The 25345-nt window shown below is 40.1% G+C and overlaps 1 protein-coding gene across 1 annotated transcript; it reads left to right on the forward strand.

Moving 5' to 3' along the window:
• Window positions 1-623: 623 nt before the first annotated feature.
• On the forward strand, window positions 624-25321 carry TERF1 (telomeric repeat binding factor 1; the record flags this gene model as incomplete). The annotated part of the gene is made up of 10 exons (XM_082499234.1): window positions 624-807; window positions 4500-4595; window positions 6799-6929; window positions 7621-7707; window positions 9059-9208; window positions 12304-12410; window positions 13494-13554; window positions 13643-13688; window positions 17050-17114; window positions 24417-25321. 10 exons carry the CDS (start codon window positions 624-626, stop codon window positions 24573-24575), a joined length of 1086 nt encoding a protein of 361 aa, XP_082355360.1. The 3' UTR covers window positions 24576-25321.
• Between the last annotated feature and the right edge of the window lie 24 nt (window positions 25322-25345).

Below are 25345 nucleotides of genomic sequence, written 5' to 3' on the forward strand. Positions count from 1 at the left end.
CATGGCAGCTCTCAAGGCCACCTGCTCCCAGCAGGACATCCCCTCAACTTTTCAGCCACTGACACCAAAAAACATCTGTATTCACATCGCTATACCAAAGTGTCTCAGGACGCGGCAAGAGCAGGGGAAAGCTCCGAAATCCCCAGGAGCCAGCCGGGACACGGCCCAGTCCTTCCACAACATTCCTGCCGGGGAACAGGAGAGCGCTGTGAGCCGCTTCCACCGCGTGTGCCGCGTCACATCATTTATTCAGTCGCCAGGTAAAGGGGGTGCCCTGCGGAGGGGCTCCCACCGGCCGGCGAGGCAGTGCCGGACACGCTCCGGCGTGGGGCCCGCTGCCCCCGGGGCCTACACGCACCGAGCCGCCGCCAACGGCTCCACCGCGCGCCCAGTGACGTGAGCACCGCGCCCAGTCCCGACTCCGCCTCTCCCCCGCCTCTGAGGGCTAACCGGCGCGGCCCCGCCCACCGGCGGAGGTGACGGCAGCCGGGGACGGGAGGAAGCGGCCGCGCTGAATGGCTGCCGGGAGGCGAGTGGGTGGGGCTTCCGGGGGGGGCGGGGGGCGAGCCGGGCCGGGCCGTTAGCGGAGCGCGGCCGGCAGCCGTTAGGCGCGCGGGTTGAAGATGGCCGAGGATTCTCTGGGGGAGGTGGGCGGGAGTGGCGGTGTTGGCGTCTGTTCGCCCTCGCCGGCTGAGGTGGAAGCCGTGGCTGCCGACTGGATGCTGGAGTTCGCCTGCTGCTGCCTGTGCCGGCACTTCAGGGAGGGGAGCGCGGCGGAGTTCCAGCGGTGGGGGAACGTGGCGCAGGGTGAGGGGTGGCGGCGGGTGATGGTGCGATGTTCTGAGGGAGCGGGCACTTGCGGCCCTCGAACAGCAGACTGTCCCTACAAAGCGTGAGGGACAAAGCGCACTCTTTATTGTGCTAAAGTGCTGACAGTGCTTCTGCGCTTACTTCTTGGTCTATGTAAGTGTGTTTTATACATGCGTGTGGCCTCCTGGTGGTCGTGGTCGCTAGCGCTGAGGAGGTTTTCATCTCTTTTGAAGACTGCGGAAGTTTCCTAGAATACAGGGTAGTCTCTGGAGGCAATTTAATGGTATCGGCAACATTTGCACGTGGTGGAAATAAAACAGTGCAGGCTGTACTTCTGTTTGCTTGTTTAGTCCACCGGTGTTTGAGTTTAGCGTGCAATGGCAGCTCTGCTGGAGTAGGGTCATCACAGTTTTGGGGGATGTTTGTGTTTTGGTTGAATGAGACCAGGGAGGGAAGCAAACAGAACTGCTCCTAGAAAACAGTGGTTACTGGGGGGTCGGAGAACCTCGGATCTTTAGGTTGCTGGTTTGTTTCTGGCTCGAAGGACCAAAACCATGATGAAATGCCATGACCTGTGTTGCAGAAGTTGAGAGCATCTCCCTCCTCTGAAGGGGAGGAGTAAAAGAGAGCACCTGTTATTTGTTTTAGTGTCCAGCCCAGCCCAAACCATGACAGGCGTGAGGACTTTTAGATGATTAGGTGAATACAAGCATTGGTGTTAATATATCTTGATTCTATGAAGCTTTAATGTATAATGTGATTGCCTGTGTACCATCAGTTCAGTTAACTGAAGCTGAGACCTCAGATGCTGAGAGTTCAAGGCTACTGAAAGTTGAAGAGGATTTAGTGAAGACATGCAAATAGGTTAAAAAACAGAGCAGAATTACTTAAATACACTGAGTTCCTTGAGTTTATATTCAGGATTATGGTAGAAGTCTAGAAGTATTTCGAGGAACTGTAGTCTAGCAGACAAAGGTGGTGACTGGATTTTGAATGGAAAAACATGTAAGAAATACTTAAGAGTTAGGATTGTTAACAGCTGGAAGCAAATGTCTAGGTCTCAGATAAATATGATAGGTTTTCTGTTAGAAATAATCTTCCTGAAGATACCAGGTTAGAGCTTTTGGGGATATTTTGTGTGTGTGTGTTCTTGAGTCAAGTAAATGTGATAGTATGCCTTGTTTAAACATTCACAAAGAATGGAATACAGTGGCATGCAGAATTATTAGTGAGATTGGTATGAGAAATTGTAAGAGGTAAGAAATCTAAAGATAACATAATAAAGTACATTGAATGGGGGGCTGCTAGATTAAATTGTTAATGGTGCTTCTCTGTTTGGCCTTGGGACTATGGCTTGGTGGGAGAATTGTACTGAAATTTCAGTACTGTGTAGGTGGGAAGAAGAGACACTGTCAGCACAGGAGGAGATTAGAATATCTCCTAAGAAGAACAGGAAGACTTTTGAGGACTGCATTAGTAGAAATAATTAAATAAACTGTACAGGAGGCAGGGTCATGTAGAACTGGGAACTAATAGCAAATTTGGAATTTGTTCCTGCTCTGCTCAGCCACAGAGGAAAGAGTTGGGCATAGTAGTGCTATAAGGTTACAAAGTCAGAAGTGTGAAAGTCTATGGGAAAAGCTAAGCACAGTCATAAGGTTTCATCAGAAAAGTGGGTGTGTTGTTTTTTTTTTTTTAATAGAAATACAGAACTATTACTCTTGCATATGTCAAAATGAGACCCTATTGAAATAATGATGGGCTGTCAACAAGATGGTCAGTTCAAACTCAAGCAAGTGCAGAAAGATAGGAGGGCTAAGGGAACAAGATAAACTATTTTATTAGGAGATAAATAATGTGTCTTTGTAGCTCAGTACACTGCCAAGTAGGCAGCTGGGACCTGGGATTAAGGTTTTAAAGACAGCAAGGCAGGGTTACATGCCTTGCCTACTTTATCTTGCCTTGACAGGATATTATGGGCTCTATACCCAAACTAGCTTGTGTAGATATCTACGTGGCAAGGAACTGGATTTCTAGAATTTCTAATGAAAGGCTAAGACGAGATACATTTGAGTGGCTGTAGGGAGAAAAGCAATTTATGATTGAGAGCACTATTAACAAACAAATTAATGGAGAAACTGCCTTGGGGGTGGAGAGGGAAAACAGTCTAGAAAAGATGACTAAGGCTGTGTCTCTTTCTGTTTGTCTGCCTTACTTGTAATTGCTGCTAAGGACCTGGTATCCACACAATAAACATTTCAAGGTTTCTTTTTCTTTGGACTAGCTCTAAAGGAATTCAATCAGTGTTCTCAAGACTACTCCATTGTACAAACCAAGCTCAGGAAGTTTGCCTTAAAAATAAACACCTGCTCTGAATTAAAGCACTACTGTAGGTACACCTTAAAAGAACAGAGAAAGCTGAACGTTATCAAGCTGCTTGCCAAGATGCTCTCTTTTTGAGTCGTTCAGCTACAGTATTGTGCCTAATCCCAAAATTTCCAAGCTCTGGCTCCATCTTCAGGGCATGATGATGGTGCTTATCTCTTATCATTGAAAGCATACTAACTCTTTCTGAAATTGTCTGCTATGGAAGATGCACGAATTTGCAATTATTATGAGTGGCACTTTAGTGCTGTTCTAAGCAATGTTCTTTTTCTACTTCCTATTTTGACAATAGGAATTAAATGCTCTTGTATCACCTGTCCTTGCTGAAGCGGTTGTAAATGTGTTCTTCCGAGCCCAAATGACAATATCCTGCTTGATGTTAGTTTAGGTGATCATTCAGGATGATCTAATTAATTTGTAACTTAATGCTTATCCATTGTTTGTAGGAGATGATCATACACTAATAAGTAAGTATGCTAAATGCTTCTGACTAAATCAATGTGCTCTAGTTGTGTCCTTGGAGAACTCGGGGGTCCCGTACTCCAGAATCCTGGCTTTTGCTAGGCTGACACTGAAATGTGTGTGTAAACACTTCCTGAACTAGGGTGTTCAGTCTGCAGCTTAGACAAGTCACTTGACACATCTTCATTTTTCATTTTGAATGTTTCTGTGTTATGCTGTGAAGACAAATTACTATATCCAGTGCATTAAAAGATGAAGTTCACGGTAACCATCATGACGGAAATAATCTCATGATGGCTTCCATTCTAAAATACGTATAATCCTTGTGACCTTCCAACCTTTGTAAGGAGGATTTCCCTTGTAGATTTGCATTTCTGACTAAGGTCGTCTTGTAGCTTTTACTGCTTTTGGTCTGTCAGTTGCTATAGCAACATGTGTTACCAAGTCTGCACGTGGCTCATGTTTTGTGGGTATTTCCCATAAATGCACTCTGGAGCAGACAGTTGTCTTTAGTAGTATGCTACTGAGCAAAACAAGACTTCATTTATGTATGTGAGATACTGTGATCTTCTGATTTGATGAATATAAGCCTGTGATGCATCTTACCACTTCTAGGTTATTGTTGTGAACTGCAAGAGGGATAGGTTTTTCTGGTCAAATTCTTAAAGGATATTTAAATTCTTTTAATGTGGAAGAATATTAACTAAATGTGCTTCATCAATTTCCTAATGAATTAGAAATTTAGTAGTAGTAAAGTCTGGTAAAACAGTGTCCAGTATGTTTCTAGCCACACTGGGGCAGTGCTGGAGCAAGACTGAGTTAGCTTTTCTCTTCTTTTACAGCTCTTATTAAGGGATTCTCCAAAATACCTACACATCAGAAAAAAACAGTGTATCTCTGTCAGCTTTTGATAAGAATTGAAAAAGGAAAAAATCTTGGTAAATACTCTTTATTTCTTTTTTTTTAACTTGTTTAAATAGACTTGCATGAATTTGCACAGAGGTGTATTAGGTAGGCTTTCACATAGCTTTTACTGTACATATATATATATATAAAATAAAATGACTGAACTCTACATTTTGGCCTGTCTATATTCCACAAGTGACTGAGCTGTATGCAGGACTAATATTATTCTGTGCTGACTGATTTAGCTGCTTTGAGTTTGAATGACTATATGCTTCTTAAATTACAGGTCTTTTTTTGCCAGAGTAGCATCAGCAAATGAAACATACTGGAAAAGGTCGACTAGCTCTTAGTGAGCAATATTTGCAAGTTTAAAGCACATAATGTATTTCTTTTTGCACATGTAACTCTAGAGGTTAAAGTAGGACAAACAGTAGGAATAAGAATATGGATGAAAAGGATGACTGCCCTTGTTTCTTGCAGAAGGCTGTAAAACTTTCAGCTGGCAGCAGGTCCTTAGGACTCTTATTCACTACCATGTCTCCCGTTTGGCTGTATTCACAACTTACTGGTTTAGCCAAGCTGATTTTGCTTCCATGCTCAAGTTTCTGGAAGACTTAACTTGCTGCAAGTTTTCACTGCTTGATAAAACTCATTGGAATTTATGGACTTCAGAAAGCAGTCTTGCCAGCATAAGCATGGAAGAAAAAAGTGTATTCTAGCATAGCAGTGCCACAAAGCCTTGTTTTTGTAAAATGAAATTTCTTATGTTGCTTGTCAGGTAATAACACTCTTCTTGATTTAATTCAACTTGAGAATCAAATTCTAATATTTAAAATAGTTTATCATATATAAATTATGAAACTCTTCTGATAATGCTTTAAAACTATATTATTGTATGTAACGCTTGGAAAGATGACTTCAATGTGTGTTTTTATCTATCAGTGTAGAGAATGACCTGTGTGGTGAGGAAGACTGCATGTGCTTAGTAGGTATTACATCAGATGTAGTTGCACAATGGACATGGAAAGCTAATATATTGTACAGTAACTTTTATAATTCTTTTCCAATTATTAAAATATTTAACCTGTACTGAGCCTTAAAACGGAGTAGGCGGTTTCAAATGCCAGCTCTTTGAGTTAAACACATTGTTTTTCATATTAAAATAAACGTAATATGAAGTGTCATATTACTTGATTGAAACAATAATTAGAGAAACACAGAAGTGTTATTTTTTTAATGTGTATATATACATATAATGCTATTTAAATTTTTAGTATTTGTCTTTTACTGTAGTGGGTGTCATATTTCTTTTATTTTCAGTGTTGCTTACCTTCTATCTGCAAAATACTTACTGTAAGGAATAAGAAGATGCTGAGAGAGACTCTGCTATGATGTCATAAAAAGAAGGAATAAATGAGGCGGTAGTTCAGTGAACATCTTGAGCTAAGCAGGCAGTGCCATAGGAAAAAAGCAGTCTTGTGCACCTGCCAGCTCCTACTGCATCTGTTATGTTGGCACGGTCACTTGTACAGATGTGCAATGACCAAACTGGGAAACTGTTTCTAGAGCGTTGAGGGGATGGTTATTTGGCTGCGCTAGACTTCTGCCAGAACTGGTCACTGATCCTGGTTGCTGGGAGTTTGCACAAACCTTGGTGCTGGCACAGTGGTAGAATGACATGGGCAGTTGCTTCTGCTTTTTCAGTGACACTGCTGTTTTAAGCTGTTTGAATTTCCCTCTCAGCTTAACCCCTTCAAATATAACAAAAAGTGAAGATGTGGAAATATAGATGTAGACTCAGGAAAAAAAAAAAAAAACACTTAGGGGTTATATTACAAAATTAACAGTACCAATACCAAATGTTTTGATATCTGATGCCAAGCTTAATGTAAGAGTATTATTAATGCCAACCCAATGATGCTAAACTTAGCACTAGTGTAAGTGGCATTTTATGTGTCTGCTAATTATTGTTCACTTAGTCTCCCTTAAAAATGCAACAGTAATGTTATTAGCAAGGGTACAAAGAACCAGTCTCTCTGAAAAGAAGGCAGTTACTTCAGGTCTCTTAAACACAAATGAAGAGAGAGACTAAAAGTTATTTGAGGAAAAAGGAATTGAAATTATATATAGTACATATTACTTGATTGTGTGAAATGATGTAATTGGTTTATTGATTAAGTTTTTTAAATATCTTTTTTCTGGTCTTCCCCCCCCCCCCCCCCCTTTCCCTCAAAGAATGCCATTTTGAAAATGATCAAAGAATTTCACCTTTGGAATCTGCTCTGTCTTTCTGGACTTTACTTGAAAGGGAAGAAGTTAAATTGGAAAAGCTTCATGAAGATATTCGTTGCTTGATTCAAATTCAGGTCTGTGTGACATTCAAAATGCTTCAGGATGCTGCCTATTCATTCTGCTAAAATAGGGCACCTTTTACAAAAAGCTGGGGCTATTACCAGGCTGAACTGAATTTTCTATGTTTGTTGTATTTTCAAGTACAGAGTAAATAGGAAGAGGTCCCCTGTACAGGTCTATCTAAATTGGTTCCTGTTTGTCCCAGTTCAAAATTTTTTCAAAAGCTGCCAATCTATAAGAAAAATGAGAGATCAATTTCAAAACACTAGTATCTCGAGCTTTAAAATATATTATGAATTGGTTTTTGTTGTTTTTTTTTTTTGCTTAAAAATAATTCTTTGTATTAAAAGACTTGATTTCAAAGAGAAATGTGTAGAATCATAGAATGTGAAAACATGTTGACAGCTACTGGGGCTATGAAAGTCTTTCAGGGAAAGATGAAAGCAATACTTAGTAGGTAAGTGTGGGACATTTTGCATTAATAAGGCTCCTTTTAAATGCCTGATGGAGAGATTTTAGGCCTTTATACACGATGTTTTTATTACTTCAGAACTAGCTGTTACAACTAGGTAATTGTTGGTAACCCTTATGTGTATAATGCTCTGGACTTTAGAAGTCTTACACAACTGTAAAAGTGTGACTTTGTTTTTTCTGAATCCTAGGTGAAATGTATTTCAGCATATCTTGTAACTGTATTTGTTGTAGATTGTAGCAGTCCATATGGAAAATGGATATTTCAAGGAGGCTGCTGAAGTTCTTGAAAGGCTATTTACAGACTCGGAAACAGATAAGGTAGTAACTTGCTTAACTTGCATTAAGCTCTCTAATTTTGGAGAAGAGGGGAATGGGTAGCAAATGCTACGTGCATAGCTTCATCCTAATTACTGCCTATGCAGTCACTTACACACCTGTGGTGCTTGTAAATACAAAAGGGAAGTTGTGGCTAGAGGTTTGATAGAAATAATGGATGATCTGGGGGAGTGAAATGCTTCTATCACCAGTTGTTCTTCGCTGTGGGCAGCATCATTCCGAACTTCATCCTCTTTCCCACTTCATATGAGGAGTGAGGTGTCATACAGATGCTGGGAGTTTGACATTGCTGTTTTTTCAGAGCTAAGTTAGCATAAAAATGCTGGTAGAGACATAGTAACTCCCTAATTATCAGTCTGCTGATTTTTTTTCTGAACCATTGCAGTGCCCTCTATGTGTCATCTCTGTTGATTAGTGTTCTACATACTGAAGCATCACGGAGAAGGAAGGCTTATTAGCATCTGTAGTATAGAGTGGATATTATTATGCCTCTGTCTGGAAAAGATAACATATGTGGGTCTGGCCACCTCCTAGTTTGATGTTGACAGCCTCATTCAGAAAGATGCAAATTTGAGTGCATATCTCTTTAAAATAATAGAAAGTGCACACACCTCAATTTGATGGGGTGGAGAAAAGAGCAAAAGAAGGACTGCAGGCAAAGACAAAAGAATGCAAAAATGCTGCCTCTATCTTCCTCTGGTATATTAGGACACATGTTGTATGTAAATAGTAGCATAGGTATAACTTGTTCTTCAGATAGAGTCTTCGTTCAGAGGACTCAGATGTTTGGAAAGCGTAGGCTGTGGTAATAGTATACAAATTCTTAAATAAAAATGCAGTCTGTACACAGTAGTTAATTGTTGGCTAGATTGGTCTCTGTAAAATTCAGAGTGGTTGATATACAAAATGTGAAGTTTTATCAGTAAATGCTTAGTGCTACTGTACTGAATAGTCCTTTTCCTGAATGCTGTAAACCCCTTTCTATGGCAGTCTTTTTGAGGCAGCAAATGAAAAAGAGAACCCAGTAATGAGTGGCCTTTTCTGGGTGTGTTTGCTTCATTGGCAACCCTGCTTTCAGTGTTACTCATAAAAGGAATGAAAATGAGGATCTCTGAAGAGGTACGCCTAACCATTTACTGAGCACATCATGTAAACTCCTGGTATTATGCCTAGTTAACTTTAGAACCCCTTCAAACTGTAGCATGAAGCTGTATAGGCACATTCAGAAAACTTTTTATAATCATGTTTAGCTTTGTGTATGTCCTGTTTAGCATAGATGCAAAGTTTACTGCAGGATATATTTCTGTGTTGTATAAAGCTGTGCTTTTCTTAGCCTTTAAGGGTGAAGCTGGCAACCGTAATTAAAAGCAAGGATCCATATGTTCCCCTTCTCCAAAGCTTCAGTTACAATCTTTTGACAAGTAAAATCAAGTCTTACATTGAACTTTTTATGAAAGAAAATGAAACTAACTTCTTAATACAGGTATGTCAAAACTATTTTTAAAGTGTATTCCAAAAGAGGTACTTGATAAGATTAAATAGATTTATACTTTCAAGGGAGTTGTTTAGACAATATTCAGTTATTGTGTTAGATTAAAAGGAAGCTTTATCGTCCTTTAGATTATCTTATTAATTAAAAAATAATAGGTTGAATATATGTTTAGGAGAAACTAGGAGTAAGACTACCCTAAAATATCTTTTGTGAATGTTTTTTCCACAACTGTTTTGATTCGAAAGATAGTCAGGAAAAAGACATAATTAAACATACACTAATGACAGATCTTGTTTTAAGAGAAGCAGTTGTGATCTGAGACTCCTTAAAAGATAGTATAACTATATATTTAATGTTTATTCTGTTTAAGTCTATATTACTTCTCATACTAAAGCTAAAAGATCAAGACTTGCTAATTTGGCTAAAAGCTTTAGGAATGTCAGAGGATTTAGGAGATAGAAAACTATTATTACTGTTTCCTTGTAAATGAAAAAGCTCCCTACAAACCATCTTGCTCAGAAGTGATTTAAAATTTGCAAGAACAACATTCCTTCTGCAGTTCATCTTCAGGAGGATTGTAAAGAATTTCTCTTAAGTTTACTTCCTATAAAAAAAAATATTGAACTACTCAATTACAAAAGCACAAACATCTAAAGGTAATAAGAAGCAAATTATAAATAAACAAACCTGAAGTTCCTCTGGGGTTTTCATTTTCTTACCAGAAAGAGAGACTAGAGAACATACTAAATGCATTTAAAGTATAATACAAGGAATACCTTTTAATGGTTTCACTTGACTCTCAGTTTTCAAGGCTATTTCTTTGAATCTAAGATGAGATGGAGGTTTGGAGGTTTTGGAGAAGGCCCCGAACTCCATACTAGCATACCTAGGCCCTCTGCGTTGCAGCCCCAACTGCCTGCACATCCATCCTACTGTCTGCACCAGTGTTGCCGATCTTACTTCTGAAATCTTTACATTGAACTGAGTTACTCTGGGACATGGAGGAGACAACTTTGTGAAGAGTTCCCACTTCTCTGTGCAATACACATAATTGTTTCCCAGCAGTGTACCCTGTGTTCTCTACAGAAAAGGAGTCTAGCTTTAACTGTTAATCTTTCTTCTCTTTCTTCTGGTGCCATATGTAGAAGTATAATCATAGAATAGTTTGGGTTGGAAGGGAACTTTAAAGGTCATTTAGTCCAACCCCCCTGCAGTGAGCAGGAACATCTTCAACTAGATCAGGTTACTCGGAGCCCCGTCCAACCTGACCTTGAATGTTTCCAGGGATGAGGCATCCACCACCTCTCTGGGCAACCTGTGCCAGTGTTTCACCACCCTCGTAAAAAATTTCTTCCTTATCTAGTCTAAATCTACCTCTTTTGGTTTAAAACCATTACCCCTTTTCGTATTGCAACAGGCCTTGCTAAAAAGTTTGTCCCCATCTTTCCTGTAGGCCCCCGTTTAAGTACTGAAAGACTGCAATAAGGTCTCCCCAGAGCCTACCCTGGTGTAACTTGAGGCCGTTTCTTCTTATCCTGTCACTTGTTACTAGCGAGAAGAGGTTGACCCCCACCTCTCTACAACCTCCTTTCAGGTGGTTGTAGAGAGCCATAAGGTCTCTCCTCAGCATCCTTTTCTCCAGGCTGAACAACCCCAGTTCCCTCAGCTGTTCTTCATAAGACTCGTTCTCTAAACCACTCACCAGCTTCACTGCCTTTCTCTGGACATGCTCCAGCACCTCAATGTCTGTCTTGTAGTGAGGGGCCCAAAGCTGCACACAGTACTTAAGGTGGGGCCTTACAGTGCTGAGTACAGGGGAATAATCACTTCCCTAGTCCTGCTCACCACACTATTCCCGATACAGGCCAGAATGCCATTGGCTTTCTTGACCACCTGGGCACACTGCTGGCTCGTACTCAACTGGCTATCAACCAACACCCCCAGGTCCTTCTGCACCAGGCAGCCTTCCAGCCAAGCTTTCCCAAGCCTGTAGCGCTGCATGGGGTTGTTATCACCTAAGTGCAGGACCCAGTACTTGGCCTTGTTGAACTTCATACCATTGGCCTCAGCCCATCAATCCAGCCTGTCCAGATCTGTCTGTAGAGCCATCCTACCTCAAGCAGATTGACACACACGCCTAACTTAGTGTTGTCTGCAAACTTACTGAAGGTGCACTCGATCCCCTAGTCCAGGTCATTGATAAAGATATTAAAGAGAACTGGCCCCAGTACCGAGCCCTGGGGAACACCACTTGTGACCAACCACCAACTGGATTTAACTCCATTCACCACCACTCTCTGGGCACAGCCATCCAGCCAGTTTTTCACCCAGCAAAGAGTGCACCCATCCAAGCCATGAGCAGCCAGTTTATCCAGGAGAATGCTGTGAGAAACGGTGTCAAAGGCTTTACTGAAGTCCAAGTAAACAATATCCACAGCTTTTCCCTCATCCACTGAGCGAGTTACCTTGTCATAGAAAAATATCAGGTTTGTCAAGCATGCCTTTCATGAACCCATGCTGACTGTGCCTGATCACTGGTTGTCCCGCATGTGCCATAGGAATGGAAGAGGAATAATCTTAGTTTGTGGTGAAAAGTTTACATACAGCAAAGGTTATGGTACAAGCCTAAAGTCTGATTAGACATGTGTCTTCTGAAAGTGTTACGTGTATGTCTGATCCTGCCATGTGCTGCAGAACTAGGTGAACTTGTGAGGCCTGTCAGTTTTCAGTTTCTAATTTAGTTATAAAAAACGGACTTTGGAGTACTTTGGTAGTATTTGCAGTCTTAGTTAATTTCTGCAATGTATTTCACACATCTATGTGTTCACTTATTTCTGTGTGTCCATATAAATATCACTTGCAGCTACGACTAAAATTTCTCAGAGTTATTAGCTGATAAAGATCGTGATGGATTTCAACTTGACACACTACAGTTGTTTTGAAACTGCTGATTTTAATGGTAATACCTCTGAAGGGTCTGTGAAATAAGCACTGTTAGTCCTAACAGAGAGTACACATTAATCTTAGTGTAAACTATTATCTTGGTGCTGGCTTTAATTTTAAAGTATCAATTCCATTTCTCACAGGCAGCCACAAAACAAGTAGAGTCTAAAGGACTGGGAGCAACAGCATTGCAAAACAAAAGTGTGAATGTAAACGAAAACCACAAAAGGAATTTGAAAACAAAACAAAGGTTTGTATTAAGCATTTTGCTGCTGAGGGACATGCTTGGACAGTAACTTGAAACTTGTAGAACTAAGAGTAGGTGGAGAAAGGACGTTAAATTCCAAACTGCTGTTCAATAGAAAGTTAACTACAAGCACATTCTCTGTTTTTAAGTTTTGGCTTTTCTATGGTTGTTAATTTTGGCATTTACATCAAATAGCTTGGCATTAAGTTTAAGGACTTGTTGAATGCACATTTTTCAGTTTAAACAGCTGTCAGTCTTGTAAATAAAAACATAGAAATACTTCATTTATTTTTTTTTTCTTTATGCTTGATTGAGCTCCATTTAGTTGTGCCTTCCTAATTTCAGGCTATAGGGCATCTGGAAAAGAAAGAGGATAAGGAAAGGGAATTAGTCTATTGCTTTTTCCTTACAGCTAAACACAAGATTTTCTTACTTAGTGATACTCATGTGATGGGAAATACTTACGTTGCTTCATGATTCTGGCAACGTGAACCCTCAAAACAATTACATGCTTTTCTAAGAAGTGCTGGGAGAACTTAAGCCCAGGTCTTTCCCCCTGCCTTTGACTTTATTTTGAAAAATACTAATATTCTAGGTTTATCACCACTTGTTTTTTATGCAGAATAAATTGTAGTCTTTAGCTGATGGAGCTTGTATTTCTGCAGTTTTATACTTGAAATACTTGGCATCATTTAGTTATGGAAATCAACTGATGCAGACAGAGTATACAGGAAGACAAGTCATAAGATACTTTTTTAGGACAGCTCCTGACACAATTACATCTGAGAGGTATGATGAAAGACTTGATGAAAAAACCTATGGAAACAATTCCTAGATTATAAAGAAGGTATGGAAAAAAAAATAGATGTGCAAAACGCGTCATGTCTTCAACTTGTGTAATGCCTTGTGTATTTCTCTTCCAGGTATAGGGAGGCAAGGTTAAGAGGGTTAATGGATTGAAGCAGTTAGTGTTTGCATGCCACTTTATGTAGAGAAATCTTGGGATTTTCTTTCCTTTAAATATTGTTGAATCACATAAATGGTAAGTTGCTGCTTAGGAAGTTTTTTTTTGGCTTGTTTTTAAAGATCAATGAAAGAACAACAGCGTATTACAGATCAGTCACCTGGAGACATAAAAAAGCCTGCAGTAAGGTAAATTTGTTGTTGTTGTTGCTCTTAGTCATAGACATTTCATGAAGTTCTGTGTATTTTTACTTCAGTTTTGTGTTCCTTGCAGGCCTCATTCAGGATGGAAACATGGTGTGAGCAGTGTTGTTCAGAGTGAGTATTAGCTTATTTTTACACTTTCAAAACAGTCAGGTCAAACATTTTCTCCCTCCCCCTGCAGTAAATGGGTTGATGTTTGATAACTGCTATCCAGTGTGATTGGACTGATATAAAAATGATTGTGGTAGAAAAAAACTCTCCCAGTTGTTGTGTGTGGTTTCTGCACAAATGCAGATCTGGTATTTGCCACATTTAGGAAGCTATGAAATGACTTAAGGTTCTCTGGCAACTCATTTTGCAAAATCATTCAATGGTTTCTGTTTTCCTTGGGGTTTTATTTGGTTTACTGGGATTTGCAGTACTCTGCAAAAGAAAGTTCCGAGAGGAGTACTGAAACTTGTCTCTTTCTGACTTTGAGGGGAAGGAACTAAAGAGGTTGGCTGATTGGAAAAAACAAATTGTAGTGCAAGATGGACAAAGTTAGGATGTTTGTGTGTCTTCCTGCTATTACTTTTTAAAAACTTACAACATGAGTTATATAATCATAGAATCATAGAATGGTTTAAGTTGGAAGGGACCTTGAAGATCATAAAGTTCAACCCCCCCTGCCATAGGCAGGGACACCTCCCACTAGACCAGGTTGCCCAAGACCACGTCCAGCCTGGCCTTGAATACCTCCAGGGATGGGGCCTCAACAACCTCTCTGGGCAACCTGTTCCAGTGCCTCACCACCCTCAAAGTGAAAAATTTCTTCCTAATGTTTAATCTAAACCTACCCTCTTCCAGTTTGAAGCCATTCCCCCTCGTCCTATCGGTACATGCCCTAGTAAGAGTCCTTCCCCAGCTGTCCTGTAGGCCCCCTTTAGGTACTAGAAGGCCGCAATAAGGTCTCCCCCGAGCCTTCTCTTCTCCAGGCTGAACAGCCCCAACTCTTTTAGCCTCTCCTCACAGGAGAGGTGCTTCAGCCCTCAGATCATCCTCATGGCCCTCCTCTGGACCTGCTCCAACAGGTCCGTGTCCTTCTTATGTTGGGGATTCCAGAGCTGGATGCAGTACTCCAGGTGGGGTCTCACAAGAGTGGAATACAGGGGAAGAATCACCTCCTTTGACCTGCTGGCCACACTTCTTTTGATGCAGCCTAGGATACGGTTGGCTTTCTGAGCTGCAATCGCACATTGCTGGCTCATGTTGAGCTTCTCGTCAATCAGGACACCCAGGTACTTCTCCTCAGGGCTGCTCTCCAGCCGCCAAGCCTGTATTTATGGTTGGGATTGCCCCAACCCAGATGTAGGACCTTGCACTTGGCCTTGTTGAACTGCATGAGGTTGGCTTGGGCCCACCTCTCCAGCCTGTCCAGGTCCCTCTGGATTGCATCCCTCCCCTGCAGTGTGTCTGCCTCGCCAAAGAGCTTGGTGTCATTGGTAAACTTGCTGAGGGTGCACTTGACCCCACTGTCCATGTTGCTCACAAAGATATTGAACAGCACAGGTCTCAGTACCGACCCCAGAGGAACACCACTCGTCACTGCTCTCCACTTGGACATCGAGCTGTTGACTGCAATTCTTTGAGTGCGACCGTCCAGACAGTTCTTTATTCACTGACTGGTCCATTTGTCTCTTCAATTTAGAGACCAGGATATCGTGTGGGACAGTGTCAAACGCTTTGCACAAGTCCAGTTAGATGACATCAGTTGCTCTTCCCTTGTCCACTGCCACTGTAACCCCTTTGTAGAAGGCCACCAAATTTGACAGCCAGCAGGGCTGACACCAATAGCCTCCTTGTTTTCTATGTGCCTTAGCAGAGTTTCCAGGAGGATCTCCTCCATGATCTTGCCAGGCACAGAGGTGGGACTGACTGGCCTGTAGTTCCCCGGGTCTTCCTTATTTCCCTTTTTGAAAATAGGGGTTATGTTTCCCCTTTTCCAGTCGGCAGGAACCTCACCAGACCGCCACGATTTCTCAAATATGATGGCTAGTGGCTTAGCACCTTCATCTGCCGGTTCCCTCAGGATCCGCAGATGTATCTCATCAGGTCCCATGGACTTGTGCACTTCAGGTTCCTCAGGTGGTTTTGTACTTGATCTTCACCTACAGTGGGTGGTTCTCCGTTTTCCCAATCCTCGCCTTTGTGTTCTGCGTCATGGGCAGTGTGGCTGCAGTCCTTGCCAGTGAAGACCGAGGCAAAAAAGTCATTGAGTACTTCAGCTCTGTCTCTGTCCCGGGTAACCAGCTCTTGCGTTTCCTTCCAGAGAGGGCCCACTTCTTCCCTAGTCTTTCTTTTCTTGCTGACATACTTAAAGAAGGATTTTTTGTTTGTCTTAATGTCCCTGGCCAGATTTAGTTCGATCTGGGCTTTAGCTTGTCTAACCTGATCCCTGGCTGCTCGAACAATTTCTCTGTATACCTCCCAGTCTACCTGCCCCTGATTCCACTCCCTATAGGCCTCCTTTTTCCTTTTGGTCATGTCCAGGAGCTTCTTGTTTATCCATGCAGGCCCTCCTGGCTTTCCTGCCTGCCTTCTTCTTTGTAGAGATGCATTGCTCCTGAGCTTGGAGGAGGTGATCCTTGAGTATTAACCAACTTTCTTGGGCCCTTCTTCCCTCCAACACTTTATCCCATGGCACCATACCAAGCAGATTCTTCAAGAGGCCAAAGTCAGCTCTCCCAAAGTCCAGGGTAGTCAGCCTGCTGCACACCTTCCTCACTGCCTCGAGGATCTCGAACTCAACCATTTCCTGGTCACTACACACTACAGCCCAGGCTACCCTTGAGTTTGACACTGTCTACCAGCCCCTCCTTGTTGGTAAGAACCAGGTCCTACTTATAATATTTGTAAGTAGGTTCCGAAAACCCTCTTACCACAAAGAGATGACATTACAGCATCTGCATGTGGCGATGTTGTACTGGGAAGGACAAAATTTTAAGGTGCCTTGGGTGCTTGCAATAGTTAGAGCCTGACACATGTTGGGTCGAAATGATGGAACCTGTATACAAAGTATCATAGCTCTGATTGCTGGTTACTATCCATTCTTTCTATGTAAAATGACTGCAGTATGTGTAATAAAAATGGTTTTACCAAAATGAAATAACAATGTTTCATTATTATGTACCAATTTTTGCCTAATTGTTTAAAATATGTGCTTCTGTGAGCTCTATTGGGTAGAAAATATAGTGACTCTTTTGAACAGTATTTTTTGAGTCCTTGGACTAAGGTGACACTCGTTTATACATATATAAAAGCATATTCATATATATATAAAAGCATATTCATATATAAATAGACACTGAAATTTTCCCAGTCTGTCAAAGCATATCAGAATAGTGTACATTCTTGTCTCACATAAATGGTAGAATGCAAAACTTCTGCCTTAATGTTGACTCCTCATTGGTCTGAATGTATATTAACTGTCTTCTAGGTCTGAACAGCTTGCAAAATATGGAAAAACATGGAGATGCTTTGGCTTGTGGCCGCAGAAGACAGGTTTGTACCCATCTGTATTCTAAATGGAGATAAGATTAATCTGCACTACATAGAATTTTTTTCCCAACTTCATTTGACTCTGTCTCCAGAATGCTTGAGTTTAAGACTCTCCACATTACTCAAGGTGTGCTACATACAGCTCCTGAGACTGTTTTTTAAGTTCTAATTCCTGTCTTTAAAAAAAGAGAAAAAGACCCTATTTGTGCAGTCTCAAATATTGTTGCTAATGCTTATGAGCCTTTAATTTGTTGAAATACACTGTTACTAAAGCTTAGTCTTAGTCTTTTTAAAATATGTGGAGGAAAAAAAATAAATCTTTCCACTGTTTGGTTTAAAGAATTCAGAATGTCACTTGGCCAGGAGAAATTTTGTGCAAACATCAAAGACTTTGTTTTCCTACTTAAAAGGTTAAAGATTTTGATGGTTTTGGCTGGGATAGAGTTAATTTTCTTCATAGTAGCTTGTATGGGGCTTTTGTTTTGGATTTGTGCTGAAAACAGTGTAGGTAGATAATACAGGGATGTTTTAGTTATTGCTAAGCCGTGCTTACACAGAGTCAAGGCCTTTTCTGCTTTTCACACCACCCCACCAGTGAGCTGGCTGGGGGTGCAGAAGAAGTTGGGAGGAGACACAGCCGGGACAGCTGACCCCAACTGACCAAACTTATATTCCATACCATATGATGCCATGCTCGCATATAAAGCTGGGGGAAGAATAAAGAAGGGAGGGGACACTTGGAGTTATGCTGTTTGTCTTCCCAAGTAACTGTTATGCATGATAGAGCCCTACTTTCCTGGAGATGGCTGAACACTTGCCTGCCAGTGAGCAGTAGTGAATGAATTTCTTGTTCTCCTTTGCTTGCGTGCATGTCTTTTGCTTTACCTATTAAACTGCCTTTATCTCAAACCGCAAGTTTTCTCACTTTTACTCTTCTGATTCTCTCGCCCATCCCGCCATGGGGGAAGTGAGCAAGCGGCTGTGTGGTGCATAGTTGCCAGCTGGGGTTAAACCGTGACAAGATCTAACAATTTTGTAATTCGATACTTTGTTCATATGAGGTGAAAACATACATTTACTTGAGAAATTATTCCACTTTTTATAAACAAATAGGGTCTTTTTATAATGCTACATTTCAAATAGTCATTTGCATTCTCTTCATGGGTAAGCCTACTTCATTGAATTGCTTCAAAATAATTCTATGTTCACTAATGGCAGAATTCCCTATTGGTGGGAAGTACAGAAGTGTGTGCCTTAATGGAAGACAATCTGAAGTTGATTTGACATTGGAGTGAACTGTTAAAAACTGATTTTTGCACATAGCCAATCTTCTTCAGTTATCATGACAAACTGATAAACATTTCTGAATGAAATTAATATTAAATAAATGTATTGCCATTTTTTAATTCCTCTTGAGAATATCTTAGCAAACAATTTGGAGTCTTTCTGTTTACATAACATGGAAGTTATCAACATACATCCATTTTGGTGTGAGCTGTTTCATTTTCCCAGAGTTCATTTAGACATTCCATTTTTCACATAACAGGGAAGGACAAACTTGCTAATGTTTTTTATAGACTGTCCTTGAGGAGAGTTGTACTTATTCCTAGTTCTTTAGGCATTTTTACAGAAGTTGAAGTATTGGATAAATCTTCAGTCACATGCTGTCCTCAAATTGGTTGACGTCCTAATGAGAGCTCATCTATCCTCAGAGATTAAGCCCCCTGCTACATATAAACAGTTTTTTCACTTTCTCACAAATCTCAGGAATAGTTAAAGCACTGAGATCCTCCTTAAAACCTGCAAATACAACCAGTGCCTTAAAAAAAAAAAAAAAAATCAGCACTTAGTGGATTTGCTTGTTGCCTTCAAAAACATAATAAATTACTGTATTCTAACTTAAACTCAGGTAGGTGCCTTGTCAGCCAGTTGCAGGTGAGCTTGCACGCTTCCATCAATCTTGTTTTCAACGTCAAGATTTAAACTAATCAGACCACAACTGACAGAGATAATGACAGCTTTATATTCACCTGTTTTTATGTTAAGGTAGTCTCTTATGGGGTCAGCAACAGGTACTGTATCCAGGTCTAGGGCTTGTGCACAGATCTCAATAAAAAAAAAATAGATGTCACATGCTTAATTCTGTTATTATAGTTCAACCTAAATTGAAATGTAAAGACTAAACTTATAGAAAACTACATCTGATAGTAGTGAATAACTCATTGAAAATTTCATAAAAACTTGAAAGAAATTAAGATTCGGGACTGTGTTTCTTTAAACACTTAGAAAAGTAGGCATTTGCTGTCTGCATGATATTTATGCCATACTCCCTGCCAGTGAGACCTCTCATAAATATTGTATACAAAGCAATGATATTGGCCTTTTAAACAATACATCTGCTCCTCTGCTTAATAATCTGGGTTATAAAATTGTCTGCATGCATGAAAGAATGCAGTGAATGTCAGAGCTGTTGACTTCTAGAACTTCCTTTTCCATGTAGTCCCTCTTTCAATGTTGGCATTGTTTGCTCTTGTTTTGTAAATGGCATTTCATTGCAATGGTTCAGTGCCCGTTTTCAGCCTTTCATTGCTGTGTTTTCAGTTAGTTGCATACAGCAATCTGCAGTGCTATTGAAAGGAAGTGTACTTTATTTTCTCATTCCTAAATTAGGGCATGCAAGTGTCACAAAATTTAGGGAACTGTACTCAACTTTATAATCTCTATGTGAATGGCAAGTTCTGTGAGTTGTCTGAAGTCTGACTGACAGTTTGCTTAAATTAAAGAATGCATCTGAAAATCTGGGTTTTCAGAATTTAGTCAGACTTTGGGGGGGGGGAGGAAGGTCCATATATTTAAACTTGGAGGGGGAAAAAAAGAGCACAGCGGAGTCCCAGACAAGCAATCGAAGGAAGATAGGTTACTAGAGCAGAACTGACTCTGAGGAATAACAAGATCTTTAGATATATGAGGGTATGTCTACACAGTCTGTCTGGCAAACTCAAGCTTGCTCTGCCAGCATTCTGCACTAGCCAAATGTCACATTGTTCTGGACTAGGTGCTGTGATTATGTTAGGTCGAGCACAGTGCTGCGTTATGTCCAGTCTCTCAACCCGTCTTGGTAGCTTGTAACAGTGCAATGCTAGAGTCTACATAGCTGCTGCCATCTCAGAGGGCACAGGCATTTCGAGGCAGGGAGGGAGCAACTTAATGCTCTATACAGTTTCTTGATGAAAAGAAAATGAGTCAGTCTCTGGTTTACTTGGTTAACCAGGCACCCTCCTCATTTATATCTTAAACTGAATAAATTTGTTTAAAAAAAAAAAATCAATATAAGCAATTTAAAAGCAAAACAAGCAAAAACCAACCCTTTTAATAGCAGATGTAATTAATTGTTACAACAAGTAACACGGGTTGTGATTGTCTCTGTTGCTGGAAGTATTTTAATTGTCTGGTGCTGTAGGTCAAGCATAACTGTGTTACTTGAATAAAGATTTTTATTTAGGAAAGGTTTTCTGGCATGCTCTGAAATGAGGTGAACTAGATGGTTCCAATGGAATTGTTGGCCTTTTAACAATAGCTTAAAAAAAAACACTATTCACTGCTGATGTTGTAAAAGAACTGTGGAACAGGAAGTATTGGAAAAAGGAAGTATTTTTGATAAAGGGTAGACAACTTCAGAGAAGTTTTAGGTTTTTAATTGTTTAGAAACACAACTGAACTACTACCACTCAATTCTTTCACTGCTTCGTGAGGTTTATCAGTGATCATAGTTTCCTGAAGAGCCACTGATAGTTGCATTAAACTGGAATAAGTCCAGCTTCCACATGTGAAGTTTGATCTTCATGTACCTCAGCTTTCATTTTGTGTAGATGCCAAATTTTTGCTTGTTGCAGAATAACCAGAATACAATTTTGATCAGGCTGAATGTTATCCAAGTTCCTTCCCTCCCCAAGAAACACCCCCCACCTTTCACCTCTGAGTGCTGCTGCCACTTTTAGCAGCTTACATTCAAGGGAAGGGAGGAACCATGCAGAATGACACTCATAACTGTGACCTGGCCCATCCCTGGTGCCTGAATTGTTGTTGTTCGTAAGGGTGGTGTCTTTTAAGGATGCCCGGAAGGGGTCCAGGTTATTAGGAGAGGAGAAATTTGTTCTTTTTATTTAAAAAAAAAAAAAAAAAAAAAAAACATTAAAAAAATAATTAAAAAATATATCCACAGATGAGGAATTTGTCTGAGCATCTTGTACAAATGGACCTCTTGTGCCACTGACAGTGATACTGGCTGTTCCTGGATTGTCCTGCACAGCCACCCAGCAGCATGGTATGCATTTGTCTAATGACAGCAGCCATGAGACATATTTCTTCTGGGTACTGTATTTGCAGAGTTAAGTGATGTTTGTTCCCCTGTAATTCACAGATTCTCTGTACTACTCAGTTATACTAGCTGGCTTTATCAAGTTTAAATTTCTGTAAGTCGAGGCTATTTCTTTACAACTGCATTTCCCTTTCTAGCCAATTCTTCACAATTTTGAAAGTTTCAATTGTAAAGGGCAGCCATACCAGGAGGGTCCTGGGCTGGGGCTGCTGGAGGAGGTGGCCACTTCTAATATCCCTTAGCAGTTTTGTAGTCAGCAGGATCTGGTTGAGTTGTGAGTATTCCCGAGATCAAATGTGCATAATCCTTATGTGGTGGGGGACTAATCCTTTGCGCATTAGTGCCTACAATGATAAATTTGTAACCAAACCTGTAGAGCCTTAAAGGGGCTCCCAAAGGGGACCTGTGCTAATAAAACCTCAGGTTAATTGGAACAACTGGATTGGTTAAAAAAAAAAAAAAAAAAAATGTTTACAGAATATTAGAAGAGCAATAGGAGGTGTATAATGGCTGAAGCTGAAGTCTTAGAATTTGTAGTTTGGGGGAGGAAAACGGGTTTACCAAAGTAGGTACAAGACCTCCTCCTGTAACTAACAGATCATTTCCAACTACCAAATGGATGAATGGTGTTGGCTATAAAGCAGGAGGGAACCTGAGAGAATCAGGCTATGGCTGACCTTTACAATTTGTAAAAAGTGCCTCCTTATTTGATGAATTTCATTCGCTGTTGTTATGTACCATATGCTGCTTATCTGAATTGCAATTCAGCTCAGGTCAGAGCAGAAACAGTTTATTGCTCTGGCTATAGGTGAGGACAGGTAGCAGCAGTGACAGCCTGTGCTGATGTGAACTCTGCCCAGCTGGGGCAGCTACAGAGTTCCTATAACTTTTACAACCTGTTTTTCACCAAAACTGTGTCAGATAAGCAGCATGTGGTACGTAACAGCAGCGAATAAAATTCATCAGACAAGGAGGCTCTAGACAGTATATCCTTTTACAAATAGTTCACTCTGTCAATTAAATGGTTCTGACCGGCAAGACCATTAGCTGCAAATGCTTAACTGCTGAGGCCTGCAAAGGCCTATGAGACATTAACTATTTTCCTTTCACACACTGAACATGAATGAGTAATTACAGTGCTTTTGATCACTTGCCTATGTGAATTTCATAGTGCTGTTATGAACAGAAGCACTGACTTTTTTGCTATTTCAGAACAACTCCAAAATAAGTAAAGCACAGGCAGTGGTTAAATGCAGAAATAGCAGCGCTGCTTGGTTGGATCTTCCATAGTCATTTGCTCATGACATGCACATAAACACATGCAGATTTTGTAAAAGTCTGGTAACTAATGTTTTTTAATATGGAATTTGCTGGTGCTCACAGAAATGCCAGCATGAGACCAGTGAAAATTGACCATTTGTCTCCTTTCATAACTTACTATGGTCCATGAGACCATCAGGAGCAGCAGGACGTCTCCAGTCCAAGAAGCAGAAGTGAACACAGATAAATTAACTGGAACAGCTACACAATACAATTCTTTGTACATCTCAATCTCATTAACATTTTTAAGTTTACATTTTTTCTGTAAGTAATTTCAGATTTCAGGGAATAAATATAGAAAGAATATGCTATCAAACTGCAGTTTAAAATAGAAATTGACACTTACTTTTTAGAAACAGTTTTCCTACAGAGTTGTTTCAACTGGTAATCCTGTCCTGTATTTGCACAGATGATATATAATTCAGTTTGCCTGAGGAGGTGTGTTGAGCATACATCAGTATGATTAGTTGTGTATTAAGCAAGCAAAGATTTTAAGAGATTTATGGAGGGCCAGATGCTAGCAGAATAAGTTGGTTTAAAATAATTTCATATTAAAGTTGCTAATTGCTATTTCAGAGTGAAAAAATGACTGTATGTAATACACCTATATTAAAAATGCAGTGATTAAAAATAGGCGTGATAGGATATGTAGGATCTATAAACTTTTGTTATATATATGTGTATTTCTATAAAACTACAATAAAAGAAAGTTAATACTCTGTTCTCCCTCACACTTTACTGTAAAGGTAAGCTTTTAAAAAGAAATTATTTAATTTTTTTAAAAATACAGTTTTCTTTCACTTTGTGCAGTCTTTAAATTGTTTGTATTGAGAGATTTTTATTGAGAAGCAACTAAGGAAGAACTGGTACAGTGGAGAACTTCATTGGAAGGTATTGCTTACAGATGTATAACTGCAAGTAATTTTCTCTCCTTCTATGAGAGAAATGCCATCCCCTAAAGATTAAAAGCTTGTAGGTCATGACAGCAAGGCTTAAGCAGTGGGCTCAACAAACGCCCAAAAACAAATGTATAGCTATTACCTGAGGTTATAGCTGATCTCACTTTCAAATGCAATATGTGCATTTTGCTTCCACCAGCATTTAAAATATTGGGATTTGTTTTTTCTAAGCAGACTGAAATTCCTTTGTTGTTGGTAAATGGTGTCTTGATTCTCAGTCCCTAGATTAATGTATTACAAAATGCTTTCTCTTTTGTGATGTATACTAGGATCAGTCAAAGTTTGTCTTGACTCAATCGGCTGATGAAGTACAATTTTAGAAAATGTGTTTTGAATGAAGCAAAACTTTGCCCAATGTCTTTTTTTTCTTTTCCTCCTTGTGAACGTTGAAGCATGTGGTTCTTGTTCCAGTAGATGTCTGCTACTGTGTTGTAACACTTGACTTGGTAACCTTTTTTGTTGTATTTAGTGTCAAGTTATGGTGCTCAGAAGAAATCAAAATGACCCTACTGACCCCCAGGCATCTGTACCCTGTAATAACTGGAGAGCTGTATAAAAACTTGCTTTTATATTTGTTATAAGCTTAGCTCTTATATTAATAGCTTTCTCTGTTCATATAGCTGGTTTTTTTCTCTGTTCTTCCCCTAGCGATGGACTTACAAAGAAGACTTGGAACTGAAATCTGGAATAAGGGAGTTTGGAGTGGGTAACTGGGCTAAAATTTTGGTCCATGGTGACTTCAACAACCGAACTAGTGTCATGTTAAAAGACCGGTGGAGAACACTGTGCAGGATCAACCAAGGCTAAGTTGGACTACAGGAATCAACTCTTCTTGACATTTCCCTATGTAAGGACCTAGCCTAGCTTTTCAGAATAATAGCTTATTTTAGTCTCGGAATGCCCAGCTGTGGTGCTGTCCTAATACGTGAAACAGAATAATAATAGGTGTAAAACATTCATGTAATCTCACTTGCTTGGATAACGATGACTTAAGTGTAAAGCCTGGCCTTTTATCTACATGCAATAGATGACCTAATTTCTGAAATGTGAAAATGCTTGCAGTGATTTAAGAATGGTCAATTATGTACATAGGGATATTAAATGACCAGCAACGTGTTTAGCTTGACAGAGGCTAATAAAGAGTCAAGTGTTCTGTATTTTTAAGGGGTTGTATCTCTGGTTAGATTGAGCTTTTTATCACTTTACTTCCTGCCATATAACCCATTCTAATCTGATTTGCTTCACTTTGACATTTTGGTCAGACTTGTCATCTCTATCAGTAAGTTATACCAAAAAATACATATGTATTGGTATTGCTGACTTTACAAACTGATTCCTTTTTTTTTTTTTTTTTTGGTTAAAAGATATATATTGTTGAAGGTGAAATGTTCAGGAAGTCTTAAGATGATCTCTCTGCTTTCTGTTCTGGAGGCTTGCTTCCGTTAAGATAAATGGTAAAGTACAGTTACAAAGGTTTGTTTCACAGTCTTTTTGTGGACAAGACCTCAGCCAGATCACCTTCCTTGGTCTTGCCACCAGCCACTACGGTTTCTTCTTGCAGCTGCTAGAAACAGCGG

This window comes from Vanellus vanellus (assembly GCF_965231255.1).
Source record: "Vanellus vanellus genome assembly, chromosome: 2".
Classification (NCBI taxonomy): Eukaryota; Metazoa; Chordata; class Aves; order Charadriiformes; family Charadriidae; genus Vanellus; species Vanellus vanellus.